Source organism: Eurosta solidaginis, chromosome 4 (genome assembly GCF_040869045.1).
Source record: "Eurosta solidaginis isolate ZX-2024a chromosome 4, ASM4086904v1, whole genome shotgun sequence".
Classification (NCBI taxonomy): Eukaryota; Metazoa; Arthropoda; class Insecta; order Diptera; family Tephritidae; genus Eurosta; species Eurosta solidaginis.
In genome coordinates, this window is record NC_090322.1 from 57,684,241 (window position 1) to 57,698,639 (window position 14,399).

A 14,399-nucleotide genomic window follows, 5' to 3' on the forward strand; every position below is an offset into this window, starting at 1 on the left:
CATGAAACACGAATGAACTAGCTAAAAGGAGCGCATTCCTCGAGGCGTGGACGCAACAGTGGGGCCTGAAAGTGTCGAAGCTCATGTGCAGGCTTTCAACCTTAGACCAACAAAGTTACACTGATCATTAAAAAGAGAGGACTGTAGGCTTATGACGGGTATTCACTAGACAGTGCCTTCTGACGTCACATGTTTTCAAATAAGTCCTAGCTAGCGGTAGCAGATGTAGGAAGTGCGGTTTGGAGAAGGAAACGATCGAGCAAGTTTTGTGATCGTGCCTTGCGCTTGCCAGGCTAAGGCTGCAACTATAAGGTGTAGTACAGCTATCAGATCTAGAAGCAGACAGCAGAGCAGGTTCTAGAAAGCTTCTAGTATTTGCCAAGAGGGCTAAGCTATTTTATAAAATATGTAGATCCTCTCCACTTGATTTTGATAGGGCTTTGTAGTTTTATCATTCAACAAATTTCTGGTAAAACTAGGGACTGACGGACCGTCCAGTTCAGCCTAACCTTACCTATACATAGAGCTTTAGAAAGCAAGCTGGGAAGAGGGCTTAGATATAGTTTTATGTGCTCGGATTGCTTAAACTCTTATTCTACTTATGCTATTATTTTGGCTCAGTTATAAAAAATATAACAAAATTACATTACTTTATTTAACTAATTAACAAATTTTGTATGACTTAAAGAAGGTAAATTTAAAACATTTCACTCTTTGTATTGCCAACCAAACTTTTTAAATTAAGCTGACTTAAATCTTATTACTTCCACCCTAGCGTATGCTACTGTTTTCCTTAGCGTTACCCGCTGCCTCCGTTATATTACAAACTGGATTCAAGTTCAGCGTTTGACGCTTCGTGCGCCACTGCGTACTACTCAGCCACAGCTCTTTAATCATATCGGCGCCCTTTTCGGCAATCATTACCACCGGCGCGTGAATGTTACCATTTGTGATTGTGGGCATAATACTCGCATCGATTACACGCAAACCAGGCACGCCATACACACGCAATTGCGGATCAAGCACTGCCCAAAGATCTGTGGGTGGACCCATCTTCGCTGTACCCGACATATGATAAATTGTCATTGTATATTGACGTATGGCGCAATTCCAATATTCATCGGTGAAAGCTGGCAAATGCTTGCAGTTCGGCAAAGGTTTATGCCACAAGCGCGCACCAAAGCGCTTTAGCGCTTGAGTCTCACCCATGGCGATGGCCGTTTTGACGCCCTCGCGTAATACATTCACATCATCTGGATGTGTGAGGTAGTTGTGGTAGAGTAGTGGATAACGTAGCGGATTCTTCGAGGCCAGCTTAATGAAACCTCGACTCTTTGGACGCAACATCATGGGGAAGATGCCGAACACATCACGATCGTTCACTTCGCTATAAACCTCGTTATAAAACTCGTCGGTTAAGCCATGCGCTGTTTTCACTTGCGTGCCACCATCTGACATAACCGATGCAGAGGTCATCATAAAATTCATATCTGGCCAATCATCGCTAGCATTGGCATATTTTGTGTTAATAAAAGCGACTGCTTCCAAGCCGATACTCGACGTAAGTGGTCCATCTTCGGTAATGGCGTAACGTAGCGCCGTATTGATATTGACCATGCGTTTCATAACAATCGATATGGGATAGTCGATGAGAAATGCGATGCCCCCCACAGCAATATGATCTTGTAGATTTTGCCCCACACCGGGTAGATGTTGCACCAGGGGTATGCCCACACGCTGTAATTCATCTGCTGGTCCCATACCCGAAAGCATCAGCAAATGTGGCGAGCTTATCGCACCAGCCGAGAGAATAACCTCACGTGTAGCGTATACAGTTTGTAAACGTCCGTCGCGTATAAATTGTACACCAAGTGCGCGTTTTGTTTCGGGATGCGTTATCACTTTGGTGACGTGCGCAAATAGTGCGACATCTAAGTTCTTGCGTAGGCGTGCGGGACGCAAGAAACTTTTTGAGGTGGAAGCGCGTGAGCCGCGACGCATATTGAATTGGTAGAAAGCAAAACCGGTCTGTTGCTCACCATTTACATCGACAATATCGTAACCGATCTCTTCACCAGCTTGTAGGAAAGCTGGACCAAGTGGTGTATTATAAGGTGAATCTTGCACTGTCCAGAGCCCACCTAGTGAAAAAAAACAAATTCTACTATTAAGATCGTTGGTTCATAGGCAAGTCAGCTCTATTCTTACCTGTTCCATGATAACGTTTATTACGCGCCAGATATGGATTGCGTTGATCTTCAGATTTGCGAAAGTATGGCAATATATCTTCGTAAGCCCAACCCAGATTACCGAATGATGCCCATTGATCAAAGTCTCGTCGATTTCCGCGTATGTAGAGCATTGTATTAAGCACTGAACTGCCTCCTATTACTTTGCCTCGCGTCCAACAACAACGACGATCTTTCATTGCCTGACATGCAGTATCTTGGGGTTGTGTACTGAAATGAAAAGAAAGGAGAGTTTAAAATAAGTCTAATAAGTCAAAAAAACTTTGGAAACTACATAATCCCCCAAATAGCTCTAACGCTAAGGAAACTCAAATAAAGCCCTTTTTTCAACGTTTCCAAAATTAAGACTGAGTTAAGAAACAATATTCTCCAAACCGACTTTTAAAACTCTGGCGCGTAGGTCATGCTTCGAATTTGACAAGGAATAGTGAAGATCTAAGCTGGAGATATAGAGCATCTGTCTCTGAATAGGGTCCGCTGGAGTCATTTGCGTATATACCACGAGGCTTCTCGCATGAATGTATAACCCCGCAATCCGGGTAAGGTTTTGCGTTTGAAGCTCCCACATTAAAATATAGTCGAATGAAAGCAAAATCACCTGGTCAAGGCCAACCTTTTCCTATTACAACTGCTATATCCATGAAAGTTCCTCTTTAACCAAGTTTGCGAGACTGTTCTGTGACAAACAATTATTAGTTAGGCCGACGCCTTATTGCGCTCTTCAGCTATCCGCATTTGCCCCTCGCTTTGACGTTCTGGCGCCCAACTTCGTCCGAGAAATTTTTCGGCATCCGCATTAATGGTGCCAAACTCTAGAATTAGCTTTCCGAATGCTTCCGAGGTTTTTGTCCCTTCCGTAGCTAATGCCGACAAGTTACTTGCGGGTTTTTTTTTTGCGGCTGTGGTAATAAAAGCAGTTGTATGTTCAGTATTGTAGACGGTAATACCTAAGAGTTTAGGGTCATAGTTTAGTTCCATAGTCGTTCGTGCATAATTCTAGCATCATCCCCTTTCTTCAGGTCGTGAATTGTGTGGTCAGCCACTGGCATTGTCAAGTTTCCGACTTGCTTTTGTGACAATCTTGAAAGTGCGTCCGCAGGTTTCAGAGGAGCATTAGATACAGATCTCTTCTAGTGATGCTGGGAGTGTACCTTTTTCGAAAATGAAAGACTCTGATCATATTTATGTAATTGCCGAGGGAGTCCAACCGAGCTCAAATCGTTATGCCTAAATCTGAAAGAGAGCAGCCTAAAGATTGCCTTTGGTTTTTATATCCATAAAAAGCAGATCCAGCATTAGGTAACACCAGGTTAGGTTTCAGTGTCTGCCGCGGAAGTGCACATAGGACAGAGTCGGGAGGTCCTTGTAATACCACAAAAATACACCGTTACCTGTCGTAAGAGGTGACTAAAATATCCAAATGATTCAAGCGCTTGCCAGCGCAATTTATAGCTTTTCACCTACCCATGGCGAATCCTGTTTCATAAACAGCCGAGACGCTGGTGACCCCAAATTCATTATGGAACTAGTAGCTGGTAGGGCGGTATGGTCCAGGAGGTTTCATTTGGTCATATTAAATCGTTCTTAAGGTGGTCGGGTTTGTTCCTTAATGGTGCCTGAAAACATTCGGGGAGTGTCCTTATCGCTACAACAACAACAACAACAACAACAATCATTTTATCTTTTCCCATAAATAGCTAATCAGGCATTGTTTTTACATGTTTTTTTCTTTGCAATATAATTATAAAGGACCTAAAAAGCTTTAAGTTAAAGCAGTAACATTTAAATTGTATAAATTAATAAAATGTTATATTATATCAATATGAAGACCGTCAAGTACATGAGAACTCGTCTAGAGTCATTGTATAACTATATTAAACAGGGCAACTGAAACTATTTTTTATTTTAGTATCTAAGCTCACGAATATTAAATAAATAAACATTATTAAAAAAAAAAAAAAAAATTAAAAAAAAAAAAACAACAACAACAATTACTTCTCCTATTCGAACCATTTCGTGGCCCAATAAAGGCTATCAAATCCGTGATGTCGTACTCGACGACCTGGCGTAGATTAACCCGAGATTGTATCCATACTTAGGATGCACAAGTGACGGGATCTTGTAAGATCTCATTTTGGACAGGTTTGCTTAGATGCACGACATACTTGGGCTCGTATCTATCTATCGTCGGCTTGACGGTAGGTGTATTCACTTTTGTCTTAGCTTGCATGTAACAAAGGGTATACCCAAGCGTTCTTTTAGTTTCAATACAGTTTTCCTCAATTTATTTGTACCCCGAGGCCACGTGAGATGTACACGGGTCTATTGAGGAAACTGCAGCTTCCTTAATAGCTGATACTTCTGCTGGGAAGACACTACAATCACCATGTAGCCTGAAGCCATGTATTAATAAACAAATACTTGGTGCGATATAATTCCTAGGAGATTTAGGCCGAACTTCTCTATCAATTTGCGTTACAAATACATTCGTAGTTTTTGCAAAATCACTGGCGAGGGGCGACTCCGCTCAGATTTTTTTTTCTGAATTTCTAAAAAAAAAACTCCTAAATTTGTATGTGTATGAGAGACCTACACTGAGTTGGAGGTGACTGGTGGCGGAAGACATGACCTCCCTTGGTGCTCCCAATTGGCGTCAGTTATCACAAAACATGATTAGATGGCGTGACCATTTACGAAACAGCTAAAACCGCTTAGGCGGCTAAGCGCCAGTTAATGACGACGCCGGTAGGTTTAAACTAAATCACGTTTCTCATTCATCACAATTTGAAACATTTCATTTAAAAATCGGAAGCAAAATTTAAAAATGAAACGTCGTAATAAAATATACGCTTTGGCATGTGAGACAACACGCAAGCCATCAGCAATTCACCACACGCAGCGGACAAAACGTTTTGAAAAAAACCCAACAGCTGTTGGATGCGTTAATGAGCTCAGCTTTTGTTTAGTTTAATTCGAAGAAGAAAATTTAACGACAGTTGGTGAATGTTGTTGTTTTTTTTTTCAGTTTTTCTGTTTTGTGTAGAGGCAATTGGTGTGCTGGTCTACCATACCACAGATTCCAGGTTCAAGTGATTGAACAACTAACATCACAAATTCTTTAACACAGTTTCCTAATCGTGGTTGCCCCTAGACAGTTGTTTTCGTACTCGGACGAATAACTGTCAAAAAAAAATTCTCAGCAAAAATGTATCTCCTTCAAGAGGTGACGTTTGGACACGGCATGGTGTTGTTGTTGTTGTAGCAATAAAGATACTCCGAAGGTTTGGAGGAATATTATCGATTCTACGTTCCTTTGCCGGATATAGAGCAGGTACGCTCTGGTAACAAGAACTATTAAGGTATAAGCCCGACCATCTCGGGAACGATTTAATATGACCATATTGAACCCTCTGGCGGCCGCCGTGGTGTGATGGTAGCGTGCTCCGCCTACCACACCGAAGATCTTGGGTTCACGCCCAGGGCAAAGCATCATCAAAATTTTAGAAACACGTTTTTTTCAATTAGAAGAAGATTTCTCTAAGCGGTGTCGCCCCACGGCAGTGTTTGGCAGGCACTCCTAGTGTATTTCTTCCATGAAAAGCTCTCAGTGAAAAATCGTCTGCCTTGCAGATGCCTTTCGGAGTCGGCATAAAATAAGTAGGTCTCGTCCCGCCAATTAAAAAGAGCACGACGCAAATTGGAAGAGAAGCTCGGCCTTAAATATCTTCGGAGGTTATCGCGCCTTTCATTTATTTATTTTATTTTATATTGAACGCTGTAGGCCATCGCGCCTAGGAGGTAGGGCTCAATGATTAACTTGTGTCCGCCAGAGCCTCGGGTAGGTGAGGTTTACAATTGGTTTGGAGATTCTATAAATTGCGCCGGTATTCCCTTGAATCAGCTGGGTATTTTAGTCGCCTCTTACGACACGCATACTTTCCGCGGGTATATTCTAAGCCCCTTAACCCGCTGGGGTCAGAATCGCCATAATCCGTCAGTTTGCAGACAAATTGAAAAGTAGCACACCACAAATTGAATTGGAAAAAAAGCTCGGCCTAAATCTCTTCCTAGCTATATCGCGCCAAGTTTCTTTAATGTTATTATTATTTGTTTTTCTTCAAATGCGTCTTTGTTTGCTGGAAAAACAACAATAACAAATACAGTAAACGAATGTTAAATACGCCGTCTGCTAACTACTCTTTTTTCATTTCATTTAACTCCGCGCCTAAACCTTGATTACAATTTCGTTGGGTGTTAAGTTCATTTAGTCGTACAGTAGTTAAGGGCATTAAGCATAAATTAAGGTAACTCAACTGTTAGATATTTAACTTTTTTGTTTACTGCAATCATCTGTCATCATTAAGACAACTCAAGCCCTGCAGTCACACAAACATAAATTTTTCATTTCAATTACAGCAATTTGTCAAGGTCATCTCAAATTGATCTATTAACTATTTTTATTGCTTCGCTGTGAGCGAAATTTAATAGGAATCAAATTTTGTGTTTAGTACCTTAGTTATATTGAGGTTGTCTTATCCAATTTAGCTTGATAATTTGATATGTGGTATCAGGGTGATGGCCGAATTATCCAAGTTTTAGGAAACTGCATATAAAGGGGATCGTCCAACCGATGGCAAATTAAGTCTGTGACACTCTCAAAACTCAGGAGAGTTGAGGGGAACCGTCTGTGTATTACCTCCAAAGCAGTAGTCTTATTGCCCTTTGGTATAAGCTAGTGTGGGGCTTTCTTGTAGAGCGAACTGATATATCAACCGCATCTGTGGTGCAGTAACAATATATGACGGTTTACACTTTTGGTTGCCTAAAGGTAACTAATGGTATTATAACTTGCTGTCATCCAGAAAGAATTGGCGCATAGGCCTTAGCAGCACTGTTCACGGATATAAATTGGAGACTGTGAAGGATTTCGTCTATTCGGGAACCAGTAAAAACAATGTCACGTTGGAAATCAAACGAAGAATAACTCTTCCCAACAAGTGCTCCTTTGGACTGAATGGGCAATTGAAAAGTAAATTACTCTCTCGAAAAATCACGCTCTAAAAGTCGCTCACCATACCTGTCCTGATGTATAGTTCGGAATCATGAACAGTGTCGAAAGAAGATGAGATGGCTCTAGAAGTGTTCAAGAGAAAAGTTCTCCGGAATATTTGTGTTCCTGTCCGTGATACCGGCGGCGAGTATCAAAGGAGGTTTAATGATGAGCTGTACGAGCTTTAGGCAGGTATGACAATAGTGCAGCGAAAAAAAAGACCCAAAGGCTTCGCTGGCTGCTAGGTTATGTAATGCGAATTGACGAAGACGCTTCGTTCAAGTAAGTGTTTCAGTCGACACCGCAGTTTCGAAACAGAGGAAGCAGGAGACTTCCACTGAGTTGGGGGAGGTAGGTGGAGGAAGACTTGACTTCCCTAAGTGCTCGCCACTGGCGTCAGTTATCGCAAAACTGGGATAGCTGGTGATGCATGTTTCAAAATATTGTAACAAATTTTGTGCAATTCTGCTTATTTCAAATCTTCTACTAATGTTCGAATCACTAAACTGTTGAATAAATAACTCCATTTTTTTTTTTTTTTTTTATCACAATAACACTTATACTGCTCAACAGATAGCGTGCTTAAATCAAACTGATAGCCGATTGCTCAGATTGCGCCCTTTTATACTCTTCGATTTCCTCGTTCCATACTTCTAGGCGTTTCCAGAATTTACTTAGTTACCAGCTATAAAATTATAACTACAGATGCACGTGTATAGCTTCTCATATGCGCATGTATATGTGAGTGATACTTGCACAAATAATTGCCTACTTTGGGAGTATCTCAGATATATGCATGTGTTCGTCCGTAGCTCTCCGCTACTTGTTTGTACATATGTGTAGACATAATGATTAATTTGGTTATGTGCATACAAGTCACTGCTCAGTATCGGCTTAGAGATGATAGTATCCCTTAGTGTTGCTAATATTCGTCACAATATGTTAAAAGCTTTAATCAGTTTTGTTGCAAAAAAAAACGAAGTGAAACGAAACTGCATAAATATTACATACTTATGTAGCTATTCTAGCGAATGCGGGCCTTTTTCACCATTCGCTGTAATGCAACAAAAATACATGTGTGCGCTCCCGCTGAACGCGTGTTTGAACTTTTGGTTCATAGCGAACAAACACAAAAACTTGTGTTTTGTTACGCAACTAAAGTAAGTGTATCAAATTTAATCGAAAAGGGAAATATTTGAATGGAGTGTTATTTTTTCGATTTACAACTGTGTTAACAATAACGTTATGATTCTTCACCACATTTTGGCAAGTATACACCGCCCTTTTATAGATTTCTTCACATTATACTAAAAATAATCGTCTCACTTATCTAAGCTTTGAAATGCAAAAAACAGTTCTCAAATCGGAGCTTTCTGTGAACCATAGCGAAGTTGTCTGATGCGTATACTCCACATTAGAGTTGAAAAGATGTTCGGTGTCATGTGGGGGCACTTCGCATGTAGGACATACATTATGTCGGGGTTGATTTTGTACATGAAACAGTAAGCGTTGACTTAGTGTATGCTATTGGTATACTTTATGCAAAGCAAACACGTCCCCTACTGATGTCTTTATTTGTAAATTAAAGTCTGAGCATATACACAATTTTTATGAATGCAAGTGCACGAAGAAAAGTATACACTGCTCTTTTGTTGTAAGTAAAGAGCCAGAGAATGTTACAAAAACAAAGCTTGTGGTTAGGTATGCAGGTTTATGTAAAAATTTGTTGCTTTTTAGGATTTTGTTGGTTGTACCACCTCTTTACATTGTTTGGTAAGGTTTATATGATGTAATTAATTGCAAACAAAGAAAAAAATAAAATAATTGAAATAAAAAGTTAAATAAAAAAAGATTTAAATAAAATAGACAAAAATAAATTAAAATAAAACAATACAAACTAAATTATACATTATTAATTTAAATTGATTTTGATTAAAACGATTTTTAGTCGACGAGTTATCATATTGTTATCGAAATATTTGATTTATTATCGATTTGTTATCAACATGTTATCGATTTGTCATCAAATAGTTAACAATCTTTTATCGGAGTCTTATCGAGAACTTATCGATTTTTCAAAAATCTATCGATTACTTTCCGAAAAGTTATCGATATGCTTTCAAAAGGATATCAGTTTCGAAAACTTGTAGATTTGTAACAGGACTGTTACTAATTTGTAATCGACGTGTTATCGATTTCTTGTTCGAGTGTTCCCAATTTGTTATCGGCACGTTATAGATTTGTTGACGATGACTCATCCGTTATGAAACACATACCTTCAAAACTTCAATGTTAATCGATTACACATACAATGATAACAAGATAATAATAATTCGCTGCCAATAATAAATCGATAACCCTGCCAGAATTTTCTATTGCGCAAGTCGCTTAATCGATATAACATTTCTGAAGAAATGATCCCAGAAGATATGGTCGTTATTTCGAATTCTTATCAGCCTTCCAATGCAAAACGACATTTAGATACACAGCGTTTAGAAACTATTTCGATAGGAATAGAAGTAGCTAAACGATAAGTTTCGAAGTAGATAGTATTTTTGATTGCAAAAATAACGTATGTAACTTTGTGAAGTTAAAATTGGCAAAGAAGCTTTATAATAATGCCTTGCCAAAAAACGGTTAACAGGAAGCGCCACTAGGAAGCCAAATAGTCCAAAAATGCGAATGAATTTGCGGCCCATAAACAAGACTACGAAATATGTTCTTGCAAGATAATAGACTTAAGAAAACTAATGGTATTTGCTAACCTTTTTAATAATTATAAAAAAATATTTTTTGTGAAATGAATTTATATCGCATTAGTAACTACAAAAAGTATCGAATGAGCTACAACTTGACGAAAGACGGCAAAATTATCACAAAATTGCTGGCAGAGAAGTAGTAAAACAATAAGCTGTGCGTATCAGTTATTCCCTATTATAAGCCGACGAAGCTCTTCTTAAAAAAACCCTGTTGTGTTGTGTTTAACTTCAACCCCTGGGCGAGCTCTAATTAAGTTAAGATTATTAGTTTCCTAGACGTACTGCTGTAGTGCATTTTTTTTGCGGGAGGCTGAAGAATGCCTAATGCACCATAATTGCTGCCGTCGCAGCAACCGTGTGGTCGTAGACTAAAAAGCAGCCCCGTTTTGGAACCGTCGCCCACCCCAGTACCACTTTTGCACCACTACAGGGTGGCGTTCCAAATTTCTCATTTTTAAGAGCCTACTGTTGTCCCTGCGTCCAGGTTCCCGCAATCGCCACTGCTTCGGTGCGCATTTCTCTGCGCTCCCTATCAGCATCCATCAGGCGTGTCATGACTATAAATGACATTTTGCCCACTGCAGTCCAATATATATCTTCCTGTTGGCCATTTGTGATACCAAATTTCTCGTGCTAGGTTCCTCCCCAAAATGCAAAGTGAGCCTTTCCCCGTGAAAACGGGGTCAGTGGAACATGAAGTGTTCTGCGTTTTCTAACTCCGTGGTACACATTGGGCAAAGAGGATCTTCCTCTATCCTACGCTTCCATAAATGTTAATTTTTTCTCTACACCACAGAAGTATACCATTAATTGCCTCATCCTGGAATATTCACGCAAGGAAAGTTATTGATGTTTGTACATGGGGTAAATATACGAAATTTTCGCCAAAAATTGGCAATCGTCAAAAAGTGTAGAAAAAAAAATTTTTTTTTTTTGTTAAATTTTTGTACCAAATTTGTGTTTCTTTTCATTAACTTTTAAATAAAACCTGGTTTAAAAAAATTTAAACATTTTTTCTACACTTTTTGACGATTGCCAATTTTTGGCGAAAATTTCGTATATTTACCCCATGTACAAACATCAATAACTTTCCTTGCGTGAATATTCCAAGATGAGTCAATTGATGGTATACCACTGGGGTGTAGAGAAAAAATTAACAAACGGGTATGAAGTGAAAAAAGTAAAATTGTAGCTGTGCCCACAAAAAAACATGCTCCTGAAAAAAAATTTACGCAACCAAGTGCTTCCACTTTTCTGTCTCTACCTTCAAAACTGAATGGGGCACATCGAATTTGAAGCCCCAGGTATTTTTAGTCCCTAATAGGCTATTATCGTACATAATCCAAATTTCAATACTCAGTTGCCTCAAAAAGCTATAAGCAAAAAACTTTCCATATTGAAAATGACAAAAAAAGTATCGCTACTTACATATGATGAATTTCATATCAAATCAAATATGCGTTGAACCCGACCCCCTCAGAATTTGATGAAATTTTGCATGGGATTACATCTTACCCACCCAAACACAACCTTCATTTTATACATTGCATTTTCGAAAAATTGTGGGCGTGGCAAGGTATCGAAATATCCGAAAATATTAGAAAAATTACGATAATAGGTACTTTTAAAGTGTGATTACTACGGAATGGCTTTACCGATTTCAAAGATCTTCATACCATTAGAAAGGTATTGAAATAAGCTTTCAAAAAAATGCACTGTTGGACGTCCAGCTAGACCCCCCCCCCCCCCTCATAAGCACTAGGGCAAACAAAAAAATTTAAATGTGGGAATTATGTGCTATTTATGTGCTCCAACATAAGCTCCGGTCTGTCCAGAAAAACAGAGGGGTGACAAGGGGGGAGCGGGGGCATATAACCCCAGACGGAAAAATCGAAACGGGATAGGTGCAGAATTTTGTGCTATTTATGGGCTCGATAGTTCCAAAAACGATTCGTTTTTGACACAACTTTTAATGTTTTTTTTTTTAAAACATCAAAAGTGGTGGGTACAGCTGGACGTCCAGATAGACTCCCCCTCGTAAGCCCTAGGCCAAACAAAACAATTTAAATGTGGGAATTATGTGCTATTTACGTGCTCAATAGTGCCAAAAAGAATTCGGGTTTTTGACAACTTTTAATGATTTTTTTAAAACTTCAAAAGTGGGGGGTCCAGCTGGACGTCCACCTAGACCCCCCTCGTAAGCACTAGGCCAAACAAAACAATTTAAATGTGGGAATTATGTGCTATTTAGGTGCTCAATAGTGCCAAAAAGAATTCGGTTTTTTGACAACTTTTAATGATTTTTTTAAAACTTCAAAAGTGGGGGGTCCAGCTGGACGTCCAGTTAGACCCCCCCTCGTAAGCACTAGGCCAAACAAAACAATTTAAATGTGGGATATATGTGATATTTACGTGCTCAATAGTGCCAAAAAGAATTCGGATTTTTGACAACTTTTAATGATTTTTTTAAAACTTCAAAAGTGGGGGGTCCAGCTAGACCCCCCCTCATTAGCACTAGGTCAAACAAAAAAATTTAAATGTGGGAATTATGTGCTATTTATGTGCTCCAACATAAGCTACGGTCTGTCCAGAAAAACAGAGGGTGACAAGGGGGAGCGGGGGCATATAAACCCAGAGGAAAAATCGAAACGGGATAGGTGCAGAATTCTGTGCTATTTATGGGCTCGATAGTTCCAAAAACGGCCACCGTGGTGTGATGGTAGCGTGCTCCGCCTATCACACCGTATGCCCTGGGTTCAACTCCCGGGCAAAGCAACATCAAAATTTTAGAAATAAGATTTTTCAATTAGAAGAAAATTTTTCTAAGCGGGGTCGCCCCTCGGCAGTGTCTGGCAAGCGCTCCGATTGTATTTCTGCCATGAAAAGCTCTCAGTGAAAACTCATCTGCCTTGCAGATGCCGTTCGGAGTCGGCATAAAACATGTAGGTCCCGTCCGGCCAATTTGTAGGGAAAAATCAAGAGGAGCACGACGCAAATTGGAAGAGAAGCTCGGCCTTAGATCTCTTCGGAGGTTATCGCGCCTTACATTTATATTTTTTTAGTTCCAAAAACGATTCGTTTTTTTGACAACTTTTAATGATTTTTTAAAACTTCAAAAGTGGGGGGTCCAGCTAGACCCCTCTCGTAAGCACTAGGCCAAACAAAGTAATTTAAATGTGGGAATTATGTGCTATTTACGTGCTCAATAAAGCCAAAAATAATTCGGTTTTTTGACAACTTTTAATGTTTTTTTAAAACTTCAAATGTGGGGGTCCAGCTGGACGCCCAACTAGACCCCCTCTCGTAAGCACTAGGCCAAACTAAACAATTTAAATGTGGGAATTATGTGCTATTTACGTACTCAATAGTGCCAAAAATAATTCGGTTTTTTGACAACTTTTAATGATTTTTTTAAAACTTCAAAAGTGGGAGGTTCAGCTGGACGTCCAGCTAGACCCCCCTCCCCCCCTCATAAGCACTAGGTCAAACAAAAAAATTTAAATGTGGGTATTATGTGCTCAATAGTGCCAAAAAGAATTCGGGTTTTTGACAACTTTTAATGATGTTTTTAAAACTTCAAAAGTGGGAGGTCCAGCTGGACGTCCAGCTAGACCTCCCCCCCCTCATAAGCACTATGTCAAACAAAAAAATTTAAATGTGGGTATTATGTGCTCAATAGTTCCAAAAAGAATTCGGGTTTTTAACAACTTTTAATGATTTTTTTTAAAACTTCAAAAGTGGGGGGTCCAGCTGGACGTCCAGCTAGACCTCCCCCCCCCCCCCCCTCATAAGCACTAGGTCAAACAAAAAAACTTAAATGTGGGAATTATGTGCTAGTTACGTGCTCAATAGTGCCAAAAAGAATTCGGTTTTTTGACAACTTTTAATGATTTTTTTAAAACTTCTAAAGTGGGGGGTCCAGCTGGACGTCCTGCTAGACCCCCCTCGTAAGCACTAGACCAAACAAAACAATTTAAATGTGGGAATTATGTGCTATTTACGTGCTCAATAGTGCCAAAAAGAATTCGGGTTTTTGACAACTTTTAATGATTTTTTTAAAACTTCAAAAGTGGGGGGTCCAGCTGGACGTCCAGCTAGACCCCCCCCCCCTCATAAGCACTAGGTCAAACAAAAAAACTTAAATGTGGGAATTATGTGCTAGTTACGTGCTCAATAGTGCCAAAAAGAATTCGGGTTTTTAACAACTTTTAATGATTTTTTTAAAACTTCAAAAGTGGTGGGTCCAGCTGGACGTCCAGCTAGACCCCCCCCCTCGTAAGCACTAGGCCAAACAAACAATTTAAATGTGGGAACTATGTGCTATTTACGTGCTCAATTGTG

At 39.6% G+C, this 14,399-nt stretch overlaps 1 protein-coding gene across 1 annotated transcript in view; it reads right to left on the reverse strand.

Moving 5' to 3' along the window:
• Positions 1 to 621: 621 nt before the first annotated feature.
• The window catches only part of LOC137249818 (glucose dehydrogenase [FAD, quinone]), a 59,963-nt gene continuing 46,185 nt past the window's right edge, over positions 622 to 14,399 (reverse strand). Inside the window, exons 2-3 of the mRNA XM_067781771.1 lie at positions 2,209 to 2,459; positions 622 to 2,141 (exon numbers count right to left, since the gene is read on the reverse strand). Coding sequence (XP_067637872.1) covers positions 772 to 2,141; positions 2,209 to 2,459 — 1,621 coding nt within the window. The 3' untranslated portion in view covers positions 622 to 771. The remainder of the gene's footprint in view (positions 2,142 to 2,208; positions 2,460 to 14,399) is intronic.